This window comes from Physcomitrium patens, chromosome 19 (assembly GCF_059467195.1).
Source record: "Physcomitrium patens ecotype Gransden chromosome 19, ASM5946719v1, whole genome shotgun sequence".
NCBI lineage: Eukaryota > Viridiplantae > Streptophyta > Bryopsida > Funariales > Funariaceae > Physcomitrium > Physcomitrium patens.
The window spans coordinates 5706082-5727917 of NC_143428.1; the positions used below are offsets into that span (position 1 = coordinate 5706082).

At 38.6% G+C, this 21836-nt stretch overlaps 3 protein-coding genes across 7 annotated transcripts; 2 read left to right on the top strand and 1 right to left on the bottom strand.

The window, feature by feature from the left end:
• Nucleotides 1-2700: 2700 nt before the first annotated feature.
• Nucleotides 2701-4483, top strand: LOC112295776 (uncharacterized). Its single transcript, XM_024547712.3, has 2 exons — nucleotides 2701-3269; nucleotides 3643-4483. The coding sequence occupies exons 1-2, from the start codon at nucleotides 3025-3027 to the stop codon at nucleotides 4208-4210; spliced, it is 813 nt and encodes a 270-aa protein (XP_024403480.1). The 5' UTR covers nucleotides 2701-3024; the 3' UTR covers nucleotides 4211-4483.
• A 597-nt stretch (nucleotides 4484-5080) lies between these two features.
• Nucleotides 5081-8332, bottom strand: LOC112295774 (uncharacterized). 4 transcript variants are annotated; one of them, XM_024547711.3, is made up of 4 exons: nucleotides 7885-8332; nucleotides 7134-7202; nucleotides 6178-6236; nucleotides 5081-6005 (listed from the first exon to the last, which is right to left on the bottom strand). In XM_024547711.3, exons 1-4 carry the CDS (start codon nucleotides 8116-8118, stop codon nucleotides 5330-5332), a joined length of 1038 nt encoding a protein of 345 aa, XP_024403479.1. In that variant the 5' UTR covers nucleotides 8119-8332; the 3' UTR covers nucleotides 5081-5329. The 4 variants fall into 4 exon arrangements, with proteins under 4 accessions (XP_024403479.1, XP_024403477.1, XP_024403478.1 ...); XM_024547709.3 differs by having other exon boundaries at nucleotides 7134-7274; nucleotides 7885-8275; XM_024547710.3 differs by having other exon boundaries at nucleotides 7876-8261.
• A 4404-nt stretch (nucleotides 8333-12736) lies between these two features.
• On the top strand, nucleotides 12737-17580 carry LOC112272854 (riboflavin biosynthesis protein PYRR, chloroplastic). 2 transcript variants are annotated; one of them, XM_024501014.3, is made up of 10 exons: nucleotides 12737-13192; nucleotides 13556-13913; nucleotides 14354-14494; nucleotides 14749-14848; nucleotides 15032-15157; nucleotides 15297-15610; nucleotides 15731-15850; nucleotides 16344-16598; nucleotides 16736-16861; nucleotides 16956-17580. In XM_024501014.3, the coding sequence occupies exons 2-10, from the start codon at nucleotides 13578-13580 to the stop codon at nucleotides 17235-17237; spliced, it is 1800 nt and encodes a 599-aa protein (XP_024356782.1). In that variant the 5' UTR covers nucleotides 12737-13192; nucleotides 13556-13577; the 3' UTR covers nucleotides 17238-17580. The 2 variants fall into 2 exon arrangements, with proteins under 2 accessions (XP_024356782.1, XP_090100854.1); XM_090244728.1 differs by having other exon boundaries at nucleotides 13100-13192; nucleotides 13556-14010.
• Nucleotides 17581-21836: the final 4256 nt, after the last annotated feature.

Genomic DNA, 21836 nt, shown 5'->3' on the forward strand with positions numbered 1-21836 from the left:
GACGACAACGAGTCTTTTCTTGCTCAATAAGAGGTTTGAAACGTACTGCATCAATTTGCATATCCTCTACTTCCGAATGTATGTGTTGAAGAGGTGTTGGTGTTGCCATTGAATTATAGTAATGTTGAGGTCCACTTGTACGGTTCTCAGATCAGAATTCAAAAAGGTGATTGTTGCACTTCACAGCAAAGTCAATTGCTTGATTCAATGTTTGAAGATCAGGTAAATTGAGCATTAATTTTTTTACCTCATATTGTAATCCATAGAAAAATTGACTAATAAGTGCAGCATCATCCTACTTAATATCAGTTGCAAGTTGTCAAAATTGTGAAGCATATAACATTACTGATCGATTGCCTTGTCATAAAATATGGATCTTATTGGTTTCAAGACGAATTGCATCATGTTCTCCATACATGGATCGAAACTGTGCCAGAAAAGCCTCTAGATTATCTAATATTGGATCTCGTCGTTCAAGAAAAGATGAAAACCACGATAGTGCTGAATCTTAAAGAAGCATACCAATGAATCTAACTTGCGATCTTGGAGTTGGATAGCTTTGGGATTGAAGTTCAATCACAAGTTGCACTTGATTGATAAATCCTCGAAACTTGGATCTGGTGCCATCAAACTTCTCAAGTAGGGCAATTCTTGGTTCTATAACATTTGAAGGGCTTTCCACCATAGGAAAAAGGACATGGTTTGGTACACATGTTGAAGCAGCTCCAACTATTTCTATATCTTCACTTCCTGCCAATCTTGTTGCTCCTTATGGTGATAAATTGAGTTGATGCATCGCAAGCATTAATTCCCTCAATTGCTCTTGCATTTGTGCCATTGCACTCTTCATTTCAACAAGTTCTGCCATGATAACACTTAGAAGAGAGAAAATGTCTAATATCACTCAAGACAAATAGAAGAGAGGACTTGAGAACAAAGAAAATACTAAGGACAATATTAGTTTAGAAGAGGGTAATCTGCAACTTCTAATATGCTTATATCTTATCAAGAAAAGGATGTAATCCACTCTTAATCAAGATTAGACAAAGCTCTGATATTGTAGGTATACTCTTGTCAATCTGTCAAGGACAAGAACTCGATGAAAAAACAATTCAGACAAGTGAGCCTTCACTCAAAGAAAGGTAACAAAATATAAATAAACAAGTGTGTATATTGAAAGAGAAACTGGAATGGCTATTGCCAAAAGACAAAGAAACTAGAGACCCTTGAAACTAGACTGGAAGCAAGAAAGGAGTTGACAAGAGTGAAGAAGCCTTCACTCTTGTCTCTTTATATACTATCTAACTAGGGGCTACGTGGCGACGTTCTATAAGACCTCCAATATGTGTTGACTTTGTAGAACACATGCCTTGACTTACAAGGCAAGTTTTTCTATGTGTGGGCCACATAGTTAGCTTGATCTTCAAGCTAACAACATGTGTGGCACATGGCCAACTTGTTGACCACGTTTCTAATCCAAAAAGTCAATTAAAGACACCTATGAAGTCAAAGCAGCGTCTATAAAGCTTCTAGGAAGCTTCCATATTAAATTCTATAGAATTTACTTACTTTTATCTACTTTTACTTACTTCTACCTATTTGTATATGTAATTACTAGCTTACATGATTATGTCCGTGACACCAATATGTGTTCAACTTGCAAGATATGTTTTTAACTTGCAAGGTAAGTTTTCAACATATGCACCATGAGTTCAACTTGTTAAATAAGGGATTTACATGTACAATACATAGCAAACTTTTTTTCTAAGTTTTTAACCTATCTATTATCTACAAACACTTATAAAATCAAATCAACATCTATAAATCTTCTAAGAAGCTTTTCACTAAGATATTATTAAATTAACATGTCATTTTTAACCAAGTTGTCAAATTTTAATTGGCAATAGCAAGTAAGAAAATTCACATCTCACATCTTATAATGTACATTCTTTTCTAAATTGGTCAAAAAAGTGTTGATGTTTGCAATTAAGTTGTTGGAACATCAAATTATTAGGAGCATCAAATTGAAACCAAGCTCGATTAGCAATGTAATACCTTTATTTTTTAATTTTTTTAATTTTCCATTTATTATTTACCTTGGAAGAAGCGACTTGCCAATGCATGGCCACGTCAGCAGAGGATGACTGAGCCGCTCTTGTTGAGCTCCGCGGCGATAGGACCAAGTCGCCGAACCAGTGTTGTGTGAAGAATGTTCGGTGACGCGCACGTCCACGACAGCGACGACGCTCGGCCGAATAGGCATTGCAGCGTGGTTTTGTACGCATCGTTGATTGTGAACCCCACTATAACGGTGATTGTGTATCCCACTAGATTACGGCAACGCATTTCGTCGAAGCCATTAACTTGTCGCTTGTGTTTACAAGGCGTGGCCGCAGGAGGCGGCGGTGTGCTTAGCGCGCCGCGGCCACAACCCAACAAAAGGTAGCACAAACCTGGAGTCGGGAGCATGGCGCTTCGTCAGTGCCTCACTGGGCTGGGAATCAATGTCGTACAATTCGAAACCTGCCGAGTTAACATGCACGTGGAATGTGCATGAATCTGGAGGACTTTGCAAGAATATGCACACAGTTCTTTGCTCGACAGGAAGTGAGCTGCATGGAAAGTACAGCGACGGAAGGACCTGAGCTGTGCGCGGAACCATGGTTTAGATGATCTTGTTCGTCGTCAGGGTATAAACTCCTCCATCTCAAAGGTTTTGAATCCGGCATGGGTGGAGAGAGAGACTTTTCGATTGCGTGGAGTCCAGCATCGATTACATCGACTTTTCTGGTGTTGATGCAAATTTCTTGTCATGATTGATTGCATCTCTCTGGAGATCTTGAACCGTCGTTCCTTGACATTCGTGGTTCATGAAGTGGTCTATGTGCAGCGCTTTGCCCAGTTTCACTTGAAAAGCAAAATACCCTGCCAAAATCTTTTGAAGAGAGTGAGTCGATCAGCGATTCGCTACTGTTTTTTGGTAGGAGAGCCGCAGGTTGTAGTTGCTGTGAGCTTACTGCAGACATGGACTCGATCTGGTACTTGTTACTATGTGGACTCATGGGCGTTCAAGGAGGAATGGGAGTGGCGGTTATGCATGCGACCTTCGAGCATATCTGGTACCACTTTCTAGACTGGTTGCACAGGAAAGAATATATTCAGAGACTGGCACCTTCCATCAAGGTTACTCAAAACCAATATTTCAAGGAGAGCTTCTGGGCTGTAGCAGTTGGTTCCATGCCCGTCTCCGCGGCTGGATTTTACTTAAGGTAACAATTTCCCTGCCTCCACTTGAAAACGTTATTAGAAATATTGGAACAAGCTCTATCAAGTTCATCATAAAGTGAACCTGAATTAGTGAAACTTTCTTCGATTACATGGTAAAGGATAGGTCACCAGCAGTGCCTCACTGCTTAATGTTTGCACAAAGAAAGTACAAATCAATAAGCACGGCTTCTTGCTCGCCCTTAAACTTCTCTCTCTCTCTCCCTCTCTCTCTCTCTCTCTCTCTCTCTCATCTTATCGTGCAGAATTCACTCAACTTTCGCTAAACCCAAGCTTCTCTTCAAAAAAATTGTAGATTCAATTCTGCAACATATTTTAGTTGAATTTCTCTTGACAAGTAGTTCGTTGTTTTTGCAGACATGGTTTTTGGAATCGGTGCCTATTCTCTGATGACATCGTTGGCAGTCTCCTCTTCACATGGTTTGTTATGGTACTTCACGACGCTTACTTTTTCGCAGTGCACTCTTTCATGCACCTCTGCAAGTCGGTTTATAAGCGCGTCCACCAGTGGCACCATTCAACCAATGGGGATTTGACGGCCTTCAACACAGCATACGGTGATATTCTCGATATAGCCTTTACGTTTGGACCATTCTATGCTGCCTTGGTTGCATATGTCTACAACCAATCGTCGTGGAATGCCCTTGACGTCATTTGCCTCATGTGGGCTGTAAATGGCGTGGACATTATGGGCCATTGCGGCTATGACCTTCCCGTCTGGATCTACGCCTCCGGCTCCCTGGGAGTGCTCCTCGCACCCTTTGCACAACGACCAAAACACCATTATATTCATCACTTGGACCCCAGGTACAACAGATCCCTGTACTTCACTTGGTGGGACAGATTAGCAGGTACTTTCCGGGAAAACCATCCCAAAGTGGTTAATGACATCTACGCCACTCCATGGTCCGGAAAGGAGCTTTGAGAACCAATACATTCCTCCAAAAGAAATCAATTCTTTGGAGCTGCAAAAGATTAACTTGATAGGTAATTGGAACTACTTCTAGATAGTTTTCATAGCGTTGATCACTTCAAAAATGGGACTTGTGATGAACAAGAAACGACTGAGCAGAATTTTTTGATTCGTGCTCTGTCTTTGGCTGACTATACGGTGTATATAAGGATTATACAAAGTGAACACACATTAGTTTCGTCCTTGAAATAAAGGTTGATTCTAGGACCTGTATGCTTGTGTAGATTTCTATTCCCCTCGGCGGTACATTGGACACATTGCTGTAAGATCTGCTCAAGTGTTGTGAACGATAGATTTCTTGCCAGGAGTGACATGCTGATATCATACTGAAATCAGACCTAAATCGGAGGGCTTGTGATCACGTGAGTTACAGTAATTCAGGTGTGCACAGGACCATCATACTTAGTAAGCATCCAGTTGTATCTGTCTGGTTGCAGTTCTTACAGAAATCATCGTTTTATGATCATTCCTCAATGAAGGCCATGATTGATTTTGGAAGTCGGCATTTGAGAACGTCCGGAAGTTTGAGGGACAACCGCATCAGGGACAGTTCTGCCTCAGTATCCCAGCTTGTAGCAGTGAAATTTTCAAAAAATAGCCAATTTGTGAGAATTGGTCAGAATTTCTTTGCTCAAAGTTTTACCGGTAAGTTAGCGTAGTTACCATGTTCACAAGCGAATGCAGACGACAATGCTGTGATCTACAGCTCCTCATTTCTGATGGGGCAACAAATTGCCTTGAGATTAGCATTGGGGTCAACGATAAAGTACTCAGTACTTCCAGCCGCCTAGATTGAAGTACAGAAGTGGTGGCCCTGAAAGGGTTATTGTTGACAATGTCGAAAATGAAAATTCCCAAATGTGTTCGTACATGCTCACACCTAAATGACTCGAAATCGCACAATGTACAAGATCAAATCGTAATCAATTCGGTCTCTAGCACCACTTAGAGATCAGTTCTATACAAAGTCAATGTTTTGAAAGCTTTAGACTAGAATCCCACACATCTATGCAAATCACAATTCTGAATAATGTACCTTAGCGACCAAGAAAAATAACGAATTACACTTCTCTACTTTATGGACATAAGAGAAAGCATCTTCCGCTTCTGGCTTGGTACTGAACCCGGAGCCCGATCTCTGCCCCATTTGGCAATAACAGCTGGCCCAATGTCTTCACTTTCTTGTTGATCAGAGTCAGATTCCTCACCCTCATGTTGAGGAGTTGAAGGCTCATGAACATGCACAGGCGAATCTTTCACCAACGAAGTAGTTGGCACCTTGCCGGACGGCCTGTTGATCATATCTAGATGATGGACACACAATGAGAATCCTGATTGTACTTGACGAGGGCAGTGCCACCCGCTGCCATCGTAGAGCTTGCACTCTGTGCGCGCTTGCTTGTCATTGCTCGATTGTCCATTCCGTCCATGACCCTGTTTCTTGGCCTCAAGCTTTGAATCTTCTGCAACTGGGCACGGAAGGTACTGCTTGTTACCAATTGAAATGAAATGACGTGACCTCCGAAGCACGTTCGCTACTTGCACAGTATGCCTAGCGCCTCCTTCTTTGAGACCAGGGAGGTTTTGTTCCAGCATAATGGCTACAACCTCGCTTGCAGTGAGCCCATTTTTTCCTAGAGTGTCAAAGACGTAGAAAATTGACGCAATCAATGCCTCTTTCGAGTTTGCAACAGTGCTGACAAAATCTGCATTGTCTTCTTCGATATCCTTCTCGATATTTCGAGATCTGAAAATTTGAGTAGGATCACACACAATTTAGAGAAGTACACCAAAAACAAATTATCTTGAGTACTAAGTCACGGAAGAGACCACAAAACCAAGCTGGATGTATCAATTTAATGCAACACACGTCCTCAGCTTCAAAATAGAATCACTAAGAACGCTCTGGAGGCTCGTACCTTTTCTCAGCCTTAGTGCTGTGGGGTGTACTCATGTTAATCACCTCTTCTGAGAATTCCTGCCAGCCAATCAACAATAATATTGTTACTTCAACAAAGGCTCATCATCTAATTATGAATCTTGTGAGCCTTTCCATGGCAAGATTGCCTGCTCTTCTAATGGTTTTGAGGAACATGTAGGTCACAAATTGTGTAGTCTTACATAGGAGCCATAAAAGGACATAAAAGTGCTCATGAATGATTTGCAAGCATGGAGCTAACAGGGTCATGTTACAAGAAGGTCACAAGAAACAATGTTTGCTCCAAATTAGGTTGGTCCGAAGTCAATTATCCAATCCGTAGTTATAATGTAGTCTACCCACAATTTAGGTAGATACTCGCGTATCTGCTCTTCTCTATGAGATCTACCGACATATTGAGAATCATGATACATAATTGGACAGTCGAGTCCTCCACATTCTGACGAGGGAAGAACTAACCGTAAACTAGAATGCGGATTTCCCACTTAGAGTGTAAGCTTGCTACTCATTATCATACAATGATTTGAGATCCTTACAAGCGCAACAATCTGAGGATAAAAGCTAATGTACCTGAATCACATCCTAGAAGTCCATAACTTGAGAACATTGGCCATGTCGTTCCACTATGAGAGTCGATACTGAGTTGGCCTAGCTTGACTTACATCGTCCGTTACTCATGTCATGAATCTATGAGGCTATGGGGTCAAAGCGCAATCCGAAATGCAGGATAACGCAACTGACGATAAGATCGAGAAAATCGTAGGGTCTGGACAACCACAAACTCCGCTCACAAAAGAGACGATTTCATGACAAAGCCACCTCATGAAAGGAAAAGTTATCCATGCATCGGACTAGATCCAACTGAGATTAGTCCACGCAGACCACACTAAGACCTTGCACGCTAGGGTAACAAGGTTAGACATGTGGGGTCCGTACCGCGTATCGGGTGCTCTTGACCTTGCGTCTCTTGGGGAGGAGAGAGTGGTTACGCGCCTCGTACAGATCCTGAGAAGAATCAAGCACATCATTATCTCCATGCCTACCAACGTACATATTTACCGCATCCTCTTTCGCCTCCTGCTCTTCATCGAACACCCCACACACCCAAGGCGCCATAACATGAGCACTAATGCTATCGGTGAAAACAAGTATCCATGGCGACACATGTATAACACAAACCAAACTCATGGTTTTCATCCCGCAGTCGAAACCATTCCATGTGTGCACCACATCGCAACTTAATGAACCGTGCAGCGTACCCCATTACACATGAATCCATGACATTCCACGACTCCTTGACCTAGGAACTATATCCAAGTCAAAATCGGTTTTTGTTCCTCCCCAATATACAATTTCCATGACCTCGTAAGAAAATCTGACTACTGAAGTCAAGCCATGACAATGCACCCCCACCGCGACGTCCACCAAAACCCAATCACAGATTCCCCCACAAACCCCCGCCACCCAAAATAGTCACCCTACACCCGCTACTACCATTCCAGCTCTCCGCCATGCAACAATCCTCCTCACTTGAAATCACGCAATGTGCAGGATCTTCTCTCTCCCTCTGTACATGTCCACAACGCCATGACAAGCACCCACCTCATGTGATTACCACCACAATCAATGAAAACCACACTAGCGCGCTAGATACGGATGAATTAAACCCATGACACACCCGACTCACCCTCCTCCTATGAGCCCATGACCCACACTCATGACGCTGCTTTCTGTGGCGGTCCGCCATGTTAGCCTTCCCTGTCTCACTAGTTCCATGAGTCTCTGCTACCCCATCTTCGTTTCCACCTCCATGCTCGCCATCCTTCTTAAACAGCTTCTGGTACGTGCAGGTGATGAGAGTGTGTAACGGCGGTACCCCGTCACTCTCCACCACTTTCTCCGACTTGCGGCGGATTCTCATGGCACCCAGCACCTCCTTGCTAGCACACGAACAGTGAAGTGCCCCTCACCGAACCCAGAGATCATCCGAGATAATGAAAAGCAGATTGCAAAGCGAGGAAGACGAGCAACAACAATGGAACACAAGGAGCGAGCGAGCGAGAGAAGAGAGAAGGGAAGAGGGAGAATGACAGACAAAGGAAAGCGAGCTTGTCAGTCAAGTGACCGCGTTCACACGGGATCTTCCATTGGATCGAAATAATGGCCCTGTGGAAGTATGCGGGATGTGGTGGGATCCATTTTTATTATTTCATCCATATATCCATCCATAAGTTGATTCATCCATTCTCTTCCACGGCACCAAAGCCATAACGGGTTGGGTGCGGGTTGACGCGACCTTCATTCATCGTGCTCGGCTGCCTTTGGATGGAGTTGATTTGAATGGGCCTGCCACATTCCTTAACCTCTTTCTCTCTCCTGGCCCCACCCCCCGGGTTGGATGTGGCTGGCCCAGTCTCCGTCGATGAGGAAAATTCATCCATTAGTCTCATCCATGCGACTCATGCTGTGCTTAATTCAGCTCAGGGTCAGATTAGACTTCCTTAAAGTGAGCTTAAGTGGAGGATAATTAAAGGCACATGAAGTCTAAGCTGGACCGGCATGGATAGTGAGAATCTGGGGTTGGGGGGGTAGAATCCGATCATGTGACCCACCCCCTCATGAGGTAACTCATCCCATGCAGGGCTTTGAAATGCGTGCCCAAATCCCCCACGCTTTTAGGGATTATGTTTCCACTTCACGGCTCTTATTTTTAAGGAGAAAGAGAGTAAAAATATAACCTTGGTTGGTTTTATAATTCTGACCTACCATCGGACTTTCTTTGTTGTCAGCCAAAAAGAAAAGGGTACTATGTTTGATTTATTTATATTTACCTATTACAAAGAATATTCAAAGTTGGGACCATTACTTTTCTTTATAATATATTTGTATTAATGCTTGTTCCTCAAAATGAACCACAAAATTGTGTGTCGAAGAGACATTTGTGCAAAGACAAAACTGAACATGTGCGTAAATGCGGCTGTCAAAATACAAAAGAGTGAAAATAGAATTGAAGTGTGTAATTTAACTAATGAAGTAAATATCTTATGAGTTAAGAATGAGATTAATACAAATCAATTTTCATGAGTACAATTTATCTTCTTTTACAAAATATTGCATAATAAGCACATGTAGATTGAAAATAATCAAGAGGTCTTAGACGTAAATATATATATATACATTTTAATGACATCTTTTTGTTTTTTTATGAATTTTTATATAATTTGTTCGGTTTTGATTTGTACTAAACTCAAGTAAGTTATAAAAAAAATAAAAAAAATAAAAAAAAATCCTTGTTTCTAAAACTTAAAAAAAAATACAAAATAAAAACTTCATGTTCTAATAATGTGTGTATATTTAAATTCAGTGTATTGAAAGGCTCTTAAATTTAATTAGACTGTATTTTTTTCATATATAATTTAAGACTTTATGCATTACGTATAAGGTTGCATATGTCCGTCAGGATATATATATATATATATATATATATACCTTTATATGGAACTAAAAAGTACTGTATCAAGTTGCTACCCACTAGTGTAAAAAATAAATAAATAAAATAAAAACACGCTTACCTCAGTGATTTTTTTATTAATTAAATTGAACAATAAGGATTTTATCTTTAGATTGTTATCAGTAAAAAGGAAATAAAGCATTATATGTATGTGCATACATACATACATACATACAAACTACAGTTCAATAACCTACAAGTACATATGGTCAAAGTGTGGAATAAAATTTTATATGCAACAAAAGAATATCTAACAAAGAATGCTTTGATGTTTTTTGTCACTAGGATTTCTATACACATCCTTCAATTTCTTAAAGTAAGAAGCATTCAATGATTCACAAAATGTTTCTATTTTTAGCAACAAAGACGCCATTTGAATTTTACAACAGAGGATTGAATTCAAATCATAGCCACCTTCTTTTTTTTTAATATTAATAGATATAAAAAACACAAACATATGTCAAATGACTTCAAAAAAGTTACTATTTATGAAATAGATGATGTACAATAATTCAATTCCAACCTGAAAAATTTGTGGACCATCATTTTGAAACATTGTGTTTAACTTATGTAATGAATACAATTTATCTTTGCAAAATGTTGGTCTACATGTTTGAATCTTTCAAGTGTCAGTGTAATATTTAAATTTAATTTTTAATTATCCACCTACGCACACACACAGAGAAAGAGAGAGGGACAAGTAAAAAAAAGTATATATACATCAAAACGTATCACTTGAATTTGATTTTCGTAACTGTCGTGAGGGACCTTTGAAGAAAAGAGGGGCGGTGTGAACGCCATCAAGGATTCCTGCCACGTGTCATGCCACGTGGAGAATGTAGTGTGTTCCCGCCAGGGGATCTCCCGCGCCGTGCTCGCCCCACCAGGTCCATTTCCCCGCTTGCGAGCGCGGAGCGTCGGTAGTCCCTCGTTGCTCCCACAGCTTCTTCGATATGCCATCGCTAACTTCCGCCTCTCTATCCACTCTGCAGCTTTTTTTTTCTTCGGTGTATTATTCTGCTCCATGCGAGATACCATTCTTTGCCCGCTTTGGACTTGGATCCCCTGGGTTCGGAAGTCGATCAGCGTCGTGTTTCGTTGGATGCATGAGACCGGGATTTCGATCACTATAGTCTGTGGACTCGATCTTCGAGCACTCGATGGCCGCGTTATCTTGTTCGACTAGTTCTGCGACGTCGACTTGGTTGCATCCTTCACCAATGAGGTATGATGCAGAAACCTTGGACACTTCACCGCGGGCCTAGATGTCTAGGAAGGAGTGGATGCCTGACTTTGCCCGGAAGGTATGTCACTTGGCTTCCATGGTCTTGGTTTTGCAGGTAGGAACCGTGTTTGGATCTTGTCGAAAACTGAGGCTATTTGTGGTATCCATTGGAGGGTCAGAGGCTTGGAGCTTAATGCATCCCTGAGGACGTCGTGGTCACATTTCATGCATCTTACTGGAATTCGACAGAGCTATCTAGTTAGTTTAGAAGGTGGATTTGAAAGGCACTGAGGTTCTTTTGGAAGTAGGAGCTGCTTTTGCTGATGTCGTGGAAGCAGTGTTTGGTGAAGCGTGGGGTAGTGTTCGTTGCCACCAAGATGATTCTCTGTTCACCTTCTGCGTCAAATGCATCCCACCTCGTCGACCAGAGAGTTGTCTAGGATTCCAGTCATAGGCGTTAGTAATATTAATAATACCGCCTCCGTTCTCCTGAAATCATTCTTTCCGATTTAAACACTCTCAAAGCATCAGTCTGAGCTATTCTTCCACTCTTGCCAATACAGTTCTGGAATGACGATCACGGCCATGTCTGGGTAATCTATTCAGGTGGTTTGAAGGACCTTAAGCTTCAGTTTTTGGTAATTTTCCGGTTTCACGTAACGGTTGCAGCTTGCCAGGCTAGTCTGGCCGAAATCCTCTCCACCTTATCTTCAATGTTTCAGTTATTGCCTTCACTTCGAACATGTGTGTTTTCCTTATTAACGACTGTCAATACGGATATTGATGTTTTGCTGAAGAGTCAGACCTGTCAGATATCCAGGAATCGGCACCACATCCAGTGCATTAGGCAATTAACAGGGTCTTGGACATTGATGTGACCATTTTCCTCGAGCTCACGTGGCATGCAATAGAGGGGTTTGTGTCTGCTGGCCTTGTCCATAGCACTAGCAACAGATTTCTCTTCCATCTCTTGTTTTATAATTCAAATACAAACGTTCACTAGAAACCTGCATCGTTTGAAGCGTATGGATTGTCAGCATCTGTCTCTTCTCTTTTGCAGCAATTGTGATGTGTGTCCCTTCTTGACATAGGACTTCCTAGCTCCTTCGAAGATCAAGTTAGTCGCAATCATTGCAAATTTCTGCTTCCAATAGAAAGTGTCAGCAAGTTGTCAACATCGAAATGGTTGGATTCACAGGTGCATCATACTCCGCAGTGAAATTGGATGACGGGCCGAAAACGTCGAGTTCAAACAGAGGACTACGTGAAGACATTCGAGTTACTGGGCAAGAAGATCCGCACAAACTAGCCTGCACGTTTCGAATAGATTGATTTCTAAGCTTTAAAAGCAATGCAGAGAAGGGAGCCATTCAGCTCATCCAGAGATCGAATCCACGGATATTTGCTCCGCAAGTGCTTTAGATAGACCATTGTAGAGATAACCTCGCGAATCCTTATGTTGACGCGAGAATAAGGATCTTGCAAGGATCCAACAGTCACCACCCAACCACGGATCAAATTAGCCTGTTAAGATGATTACCCATGTTTCCAGTTGCTAGTCCGCACACATCCTGCTCACCTGGTGTCACTGCTTCGTGAAGTTGTCGAGGGTTCCGTAATTGGGTTCCTTCAAAAATAGAAGCAATCCCTCAGGCTGCTCCAACATTCATACATTCCTTCAAGTAACATCTAAATTGATCTATTTATAGCTAGATATTGCAGCCAAATCCCTCCCGAAAGAGGGCCGTCATAACAACTTCATTCATCCAGCCTGCTGGGGTGTTCGTTGTCTTGTATTGAAGCGGTGTCCCATGGTACATCTCCCGCCTTCAATTCGCGACGCGGAATTTGTAAGCTGTGTGATTTCGCAGAGTCTGTTCAGTGACAAATTGCTCAGCCTGAGTCGCGCACTAGCATTACTTATTCGTCCGCAGAGGGTGTGGGAAAGAGTTAGATCCAGTAGCTAATTTACTGAGTTGAATTCAAGAGGTTGTGGATCTTGTAGTGTTCTAGGTTTCAAGGGATTTGTAGGGTTTATGAGAGTAAAAGTACTCGTTCATAGCGAAGTTGAGCGGAAGTTTGGTTTTGATTTTTACGAAATTTTAAATCTATTATTTATTCTAGTATCTGTTTCTCCCTTAGTAGTTTTGAGGTTTTGTTCCACTGGGTTTCAAAGGGATGTCTACTAGTGTTTTCAGTGAGCTGACTGTTTCGTCCTGATGAGTTTGATTTGGAGCAATCGGAAGTGATTACGGTTTGGTGAGAAAATTCTCCTCCTTCATTACTCTCCGTTTGCTCTCGCTCTGTTTATTTTTGTAAATAGTTACGAATCCAGCATAGTTTTGGACTTGACGTACTAGAGAGTAATGCAGTTCATTTCGTTTTCATTTTCAAATTTAAATTTAGTCTCTTATTATTATATTTGATCGAATTATAAAAAAGCTTCTGAATGAATTCTCGTGAATTTTGGAAGATTATGATCTAGTTTTGCTCATGGTGGATTTCAAGGCTCTGTTCATTTCATTCAGAGTCGATCACTTGATTAGGAGGTTTCTACTTGATATAGTCGCAGTAAACCAGCTATGAATAATTGAGAACTGTATCACTGATGTATTTGAGTAGGGGTTTGCTTGCGGTACCAAGCATGCATGTGCAAGCTCTCTCTCTGAGAGCCTGTGTACCGTCACAGCTTCCAAATCCCACCATCCTCTCATCTGATGACACTCAGCATCTTCTACGAGCAGCAGAACTCGCTGAGTCATCGGCTGGATTGACTGCCCCTCATCCGAATTTTGGCTGCGTTATCGCTCATGGACCCAAATCGGTGGGAGAGGGCTTCCTGTACGCTCAAGGAACCAAGAGTGCCGAAGTCCTAGCCGTAGAAAGAGCTGGAGAGCTCGCCAAAAATGCAACAGCTTATTTAAATTTGGAGCCTGGCGATTGTCATGGTGATGCCAGTGCTGTTCGCGCTCTTAGGCAGGTGAACACTTATTTTGTACAACGTTTTGATATCTGAAGGAGTGATCGAATGGCAGCGAAGTTGTAGAAGTGCTTCGCAGTCTAACGGTCCCAATATGGTAGAACCCTCTTTTCGTGTAGACTTTTTAGTTCTGACGGGAGTGTAACTGTGGCCATCCCTGTATGGATTTTGTTTCCATTAGATCATTGTAGAATTCTACGAGGGAATTGGGACACGAGGCATGCCTATTGTTTCTGCATATTTTGATATTTTCTCGTTTCACTCTTTATTTCCGGTTACTTGTGGGGATTTCCCTTCTTGAATTTACTTTTGCCAGTTTATTCTCTCCCATCATACCATTTGATCGTATCTTTCTTCTCTCTTTTATTTATTTTTACTTTTTTTAAATTTTAGTTTACTTATTTATTTATTTTCTGGAATCTCCCCGTTGATCGTGACAGGCAGGAGTCTCAAGGGTGGTGATCGGAATCTCTCACCCATTACAACATTTGCACGGCAAGGCCATTAGTGCCCTTCGCCAGGGAGGTGTCCATGTGGAAGTGGGTGGACAGAATCTACTGGAATGTGGAAGCAGCACGCAGGTACAACTTGCGGTACAGCCTTAGCGAAATATATGCATGTAGTTAGGGCGATGATCTTTTGTTACAGCGTTTCCTTTGCTGGCTTGCGTGGATTCATTGAATGCTCGACTACCATAAACCTTGCTCTTCAACCTGCAGTGTCGAAATTTTACGTGGTGTGGCCGGAATCTTGATATTTTGCCGTAACATGTCAAACGCAACGACTGATTCAACACTTGCTGCAAGTGCCTGAATAGCAATCGGTGGTTGTGCAGGAAGCTCTCAAGGCTTGTCAGTTAGTAAACGCACCGTTTCTTTTCCGGGCCGCCAATAGCATGCCTTACTCGATATTAAAGTATGCCATTACAGTTGATGGTAATTGTCAACAAATCTTTTTGTTTCTAAGTTTTCACCTCTGATGGAAAACGACGTCAAATAGACCTAATTCGCATCTTTCTCATGAATGTGCATGTAAGTTGTAGAGTATTGATGGTTCCGCTTGCCATTACAGCAGAAATATTCATCTGAGCGTTGAGAACCCATGTTATTAATGAGCAGGGAAGATTGCAACCAGCACCGGTCACTCTTATTGGGTATCCAGCACGCAGTCTCGGAAACGTGTCTTCGAAACTCGTGCTCGTAGTGATGCTGTTATTGTGGGAGGCAACACTGTTCGTCGTGATAGTAAGAAACGATCTTCTTCTTTCAGTGTATATCTGGTGCTTAATCAGTGAAGTCATTGGAAGCCTGATCATCTGAAGCATTGAGCACACATTACACGGATGTTAACCGTACATCTCTTCATCATCTTCTCCATGAGCAGATCCACGCTTGACGACAAGACAAGAAGGGGGCAATCTTCCTGTTCGTATTGTTATGTCACGGTGTCTAAACCTTCCAAAGGATGCCAACCTTTGGGACGTCTCCACTACACAGACTATTGTCATGACACAAAAGGGCGCTAATCCGGGGTTCCAGAAAATACTAGCTTCAAAAGGTGTGGAAGTGGTAGAATTCGATGTTTTGACTCCACGGGCAGTGATGGAGCACTGCTATGATCGAGGTTTTTTGTCGGTTTTGTGGGAATGCGGTGGCACGCTGGCAGCACCAGCCATTGCGTCAGGTGCGATTCAAAAGGTAATTTCTTCGCCAAGAATGCACATAAAACTTAGCAGGAGCGCTTCACAGAATCTTTGTGTTTTTTGATATTGCGAAGAGGAAACTCGACATATCAGGAAATAATTGTATGACCTACAGGTGATGGCCTTTATATCTCCGAAAATTATTGGAGGCATCACGGCACCTACACCGGTGGGGGAGCTAGGAATGGCGGAGATGACACAAGCTCTTCAATTGTCAGATGTCGCATTTGAGCAGGTCTGTGTGGACCTTTGTCGTAGGAGTACACGAAGGGGCTTTTTTCGTCTGAGAAGGGATACTTGTACGATATTACGAATATTCATAGGGCTTTTATAGTAAAAAGAGGAAGTGACACAGTAGAATTTGTTGTTGATCGGAGGCAGCAGCCATTGCTGGGACTACTGTAACGTAGTATTTACATGTGCCATGTTTTGCAGTTTAAATGGCAGAGTAGTCGGAATCAACGGTGATGTATCTTTCTCTCTCAAGTCCGCATGATCAATCATCTCACATTGTGTGTTGGGAATCACAGATTCGCCTGCTTGCAATCGGGATGAGTGTGTAGCTCCTAGCTTACTTACAAGGGTCACACTTACGTTGTATTGTGCAAAGGGACGTGATGAAAGAATAGGTCAACCTTTTTGTCCAATGCGATTGGATCAAGTTCGTGCAATTAGCTTGTTTGTTATCTTACTGTGATGTCTGTGTTATTGTGTATTGGAATTTGCAGATAGGACCAGACATGCTCATGACAGGGTTTCTGCAAGCAATTCCGAGTTGTCTGCCAGAAGTTACAGCTGTGGGTGAGGCAGGAGCAGCATTCGATGCTAGTATTGCTTCATCACCTCAACGACCCAAAGTTATTCACTTTTACAAACCGTGGGATCCTTATGGCGCACTCTCTAATTTCTCTCCTCATCCTATCTCTCTTCCTAATGAGAACGAAACTATTGTCTCCTGGAAAAGTGTTGAGCATTATTATCAGGTGATTTTACATTGTAAAGACATTCAATTTCGTCAATGGCATGTGAATGTGGCGAGATTTTGTTATTGACGGTGTGATCTTCTGAATTAGGTGTGATCTTCTGGGTTCTTAGTCTTTTGGTTTTTGTGCTCTTACAGGCACAGAAGTTTGCGGGTGTGAGAGATTCATTGGCCGAGGATTTTATTCACAAGATTCGACGGGCCAAGTGTCCCGAAGAAGCAACTCGAATGGGAAGAACTCTTGCTCGACAACGTCCCGACCTGGTAATAATTTTTTTGAAAGCTTCTCACCATCTCACAAGGCTTGTCCCAGGCCATTTTAACGCCAACGGAGAGCGCTGCTTGTCGTTGATTGCAGGTGCGAAAAGATTGGGCAGTGGCAAGGCTCGTTGTGATGGAAACAGCTTTGAGAGCAAAGTTTTTAACGTACTCCGTTCTTCGAGATCTGCTCCTCTCAACTGGTGACGCTGTGCTGGTGGGGGGATCTCATGACATGTTCTGGGGTGCCGGGCGGAATGGAAAAGGAGAAAATAAGCTGGGGCTACTCCTCATGCACTTGCGATCCCATGCCCTCAGGTGGAGTGCACTGAATGAAGTTGTGGATCGCAAGTGCGAGTCGATTGCGTGGTGGCAAGGTTAAATGCGATGGGCACAGCTTTGCAAGTCACTGTTTCTTGATCTACTCTCCACTTCAGGAGATACCAATTGGGTGTTTATGCAACTGGATCTGCTACCGCTGATAAACTGAATTGGCTTAGATGCGCCAACCATAGCACTTATTCTTTGGATATGTTGTAGTTAGTGCTTAGCAGTGTCTGCTCTATTGAAGGTTGAAGCATAGTTCTTAAGATTCATCATGCTTTACAGCAGGTGCTTGAATACTCAGAGCTTTCGCTTGAATACTCTGAGCATTCATGGCTCACAACCGAACTTTTTGTGCTTTACAGTTATCTCAATTACTCAGTGCACCCAATTCGTTTAAACACTTGCAGTAAATGTTTGTGGGGTTGCTATGAAGTTCTTTAACACTACGATATATTTGAGGGTGAAAAGCATGGAACCGATTTTCGTGTGACAAGAGGGTTGAAGTCGAGGAAAATAGTCTAGTAGAAGAAATTTGAGTACAGTACATTATGGAGCTTGCAATGGCGATCAAAACACCACAACGTTGTGTCAAATAAAACATTCAAGTTAAATACGTCTTATTTTTAGGGTGTAAAAATAATACTTGAAAGGATCAGAATTATGTGGTAAAATCCCAAGTGTTAAAAACATTCAAATGTGAGACATGTATGAGTAACCGATGGCAAACTATTTATTCATTTCTTACATTTATTAGATTTTCAGTTTGAATTTAAAATCAAATTTTTGAATTTATCTTACTTGGAATATAATATGTGATGTAAGGTAAAAATCCCAAATGATTGTGAAATTGATCAATAAAAAAGTAAATAAAAGAAGTATATCAAATCAATAAAAATTTAAAAGATTAAACACTAAGTTATAAGAGTTTCATAATTTCTATTCATTCCATCTTCTCAAATACAATTTGAAGTGTATATTAGTAATTTTTCTAATTTTAAATACCAATAATCATAGTCTGTAATTTATATATATATATATATATATATGTCATATTTTTTAAATTTTTTATTTCATAAATATATCATTAAGAAGACCAAGGATAATTTTAATCTTCTCTTTATATATACATGGTAACAAAAAGGTCCAATAACCAAAAGACTTGTAAATTAAGTATCCAAATTGTTGAAGACTTCTTTACTTGGCTCTTAAATATAAATAAAATTTAAATAAAATTTTATGGCTACATGATACATCTAAAAATAATGATAGATCTAATCGATCTTCAAAAAGCTTCTAAAATAGTAAAATTATGTTATTTTGTACCAATAGTAGTTGTAAGACTTATAGATAAGATTATAATTACCTATATTTATGAACTAAGTTAGTATTGAATTTAAAATTGAAGTATAATTATAAAATCTCAAGATCATTTGCTAATTCAATATAAGTATATATTACAGATTGAAAGTATTTATTTTTGTTTTATTTTTTTATTTTTTTATTAATTATTATTTTTTTTCTTTAATCAATGGTGGTATAAAAGAACCAAGTACTAAATATAGGACTGATTAGTTCAGAATATTTGATTCATGTAAAACTTAGAGGTTCTAAAGTTTTGAATTAGAACAAATAAGATTAGTTGTTAAAAGAAAGATGGCTAGCCTCTTGCAATTAATAAAAGCAATGTAAGTGACTACAAAGGTCAATGGCTACACAAGGGTTTGCAAAAAAAAAAGAGATTAGATAGTAACAAATACTAAATATAAGACTAAAGGTATTATTTTTATTCATTCAAAAGTTATTTTTAAATTGATTGTGTAAATATATTAATTTATCACTCACTATTTTGTCTCACTTCTAGATCTTTAATCTAAGTCTAGTTCTTACAACCACTATTAAAGTCAAATTATATGTAGTCAAACTTAAACTAATAGTTGGTGTTGAATTTCTTCTAATACGAATTACTTCTACAACTTATTAACTTTGAAAGAAGAAGATTTTTTTGGAATTAATACAAGCAAATTGATACTTAACAAGAAGAATGATTACTTGGTATAAATTTAAGGCGATAATAAACCTTCTTTAAACTAAAATTAAGTCTAAAAAAGTGCTTTTGATCCACTAAGTTTTGGAGTTGCTTACATCTAAAGTATTGGAATTTAGATTTTTAAATCTTTTGAATAATAAGTTAAATTTTCTTATTTTTCTAATATGTATTATTAACCCAAATATTATTATTGATCAAATTGCTATTTGATCAATGTAAGATCCAAGGTTAACAACACACATCATACTTCTTCTATATACAATTGACTTTTGTTCTTACCTTATTCAAATCAATTGAATAAGGTTTACAAATTTAATTTCTCTAAAAATTAAATTATACTTTTAATAGTTTAAAAAGTACTCATTGATTTTAATCTAATTATTTTACAATTTTTAATTAAAATTTTAAATAAAGTCTCAATCTATATATTTTTAATTTTAAAATTTAAAAAATTATAAATCACTAATTATTTACTATTTCTTTGTTTCTTACTTAATTTATGAGTTTTATTAATATTCAAATAAATATTTTTAAAAATATAAGATAAATTTAGTATAACATTTATTGATACTACGTAAATATATTTTAAATTTTTTTATAAGCTACTCAATTCGAATCTAGCACTTTATAATTAATTTGGTTTTTCATGATCTTGTGCAATTCTTTTATTATAAGGTTTTCTAAAGATAATAAAATCATAGTAAAGTTGTGCAAAGTATCCACTTAAAATACCCTCCATGTCAAAAAAGGTCATCTAAAAAGTTTGATAAAAAAGATAGTCTTATACACAAGACTATCATTTTCTAAAAGCTTTGTGAAACACACTAATCTTTGAATTGCCTAAAAGCACTTGCTGCTCAAGGTTCTTGTAAAGGTTTTGATTTACTCTACAAATATTATATGCAATGTTCTATATAATATAGGAATTAAAACATTTTAAAAAAGCTTAAGAGAGTAAAGAATTAATATAATATAAGTATGATAATAACAAGAGACAATTTTCTATTATAAATTTTTGCTTAAAATATTTAAAATTTCTTTATTATGTTTAAAAATAAGTCAATTTAAATATTTTTAGTAGTTCTTTTTTTTGATATATTATTCCTATCATTTTGTATAACTAAAAGAACAAAATTTGACAAATATTGGTTTATTTATTTATTTATTTATTATTTTTATTTCCCTTAAAAATAATTATTATATTTTTATTTATTCATTTAAGCTTTAAGTTTTTAGAAGAAATTATCAAATATTTTTATTTTTATTTTATTTTATTTATTTATTATGTTCTATTTATTTCTTTTTTATGTTCTTTGTTTATTAATGTTTTTATAATACAAATTATAAAAAATATTAAATCTTCTTAGTAATTTTTTTATTAATATTTTTTAATTTTTTTTTTGAGATATATTATAAAAAAATATTCTAATGCATTCCTCTATTCTAAATCCTATTCTTTGACCAACATAATTTATTCTTTGCTAAATTTCTTGTAAAAGTTTATAAATTCTTATAAAAGAATTAAGCTTAAAAGAACTACAAATATTATTATTTTTAATTATTTAAAAAAATCTATAAATATTAAATGATAAAAAAATTTCTAAAATTAAATAAACTATTAACTTATAAAGAGCCAATCAATTTTATTGTTTACAATCTAGATGTTAAAATTTATAAATAGAACATGTAGTCAATTGATTGAATTCAAATTTTGTATGTGGTATATCATCTTTTTGTAGATATTTTAAACACAAATTCTTATCTTTCATAAACCTAGTCTTAAATATACTAATTTTGAATAAATAGGCTATTACATTGAAAGAAAAAACAAAATCTAAAAATTGAGAAGATAGAAATAAGGGTTTAAACCAAATTCAAATTATATAAAACATAAAAAAGGTAAAATCATTCTACATGCCTATAAACAACATATCTTATATGTGTATATATATATATATATATATATATAATAAAAAAGCATTGATAACAAATTATAGTGTTTGAAGTATTGAACAAGTTTTTTTTTATTAATATGTCACTATCTAAAGTGAAACAGTCAAATTCAACTCTTTCATTACAATTACTACTGATTGATGACCACTTGTATAGGCTCTGATGTGAGCAACTTGTATAACGTATAATATGTGCACAAATAGTTGACCACAATTGGGTACTTTCTTAACGAACTTACAATGAACTTACAACGTATTGCGTAGCTATTCATACTAAGTATTTCTCAAAATAATATGAGACCCACTTCCACATTACATACTCCAAAAAGATACAGTTCTCGATACCAACTTAAACCTCCTCATAAGCAGTCTAGATTCATAAAACCTTGCTCCCATGTACAGTGGAATGCAACTGATGTCACAACATACATTGCTTGAATGGATCTGCTTAGTGTTCACAATGACCTCAAAAGCACGTGTGTCCTGAAAAATCTTATCATCAGCACCCCGTCGACCACTCCAACCTTTAGTGCATCAAAACTTCCCCTTCTCTGCATTCGGCTCGTAAGAACTTCGTAGGAACAACAAAATTACTCGTCTCCAATTGAAAAGTGAAGCCGTCAAATAAAAGATGCATTGAACAGGAACTACGTCA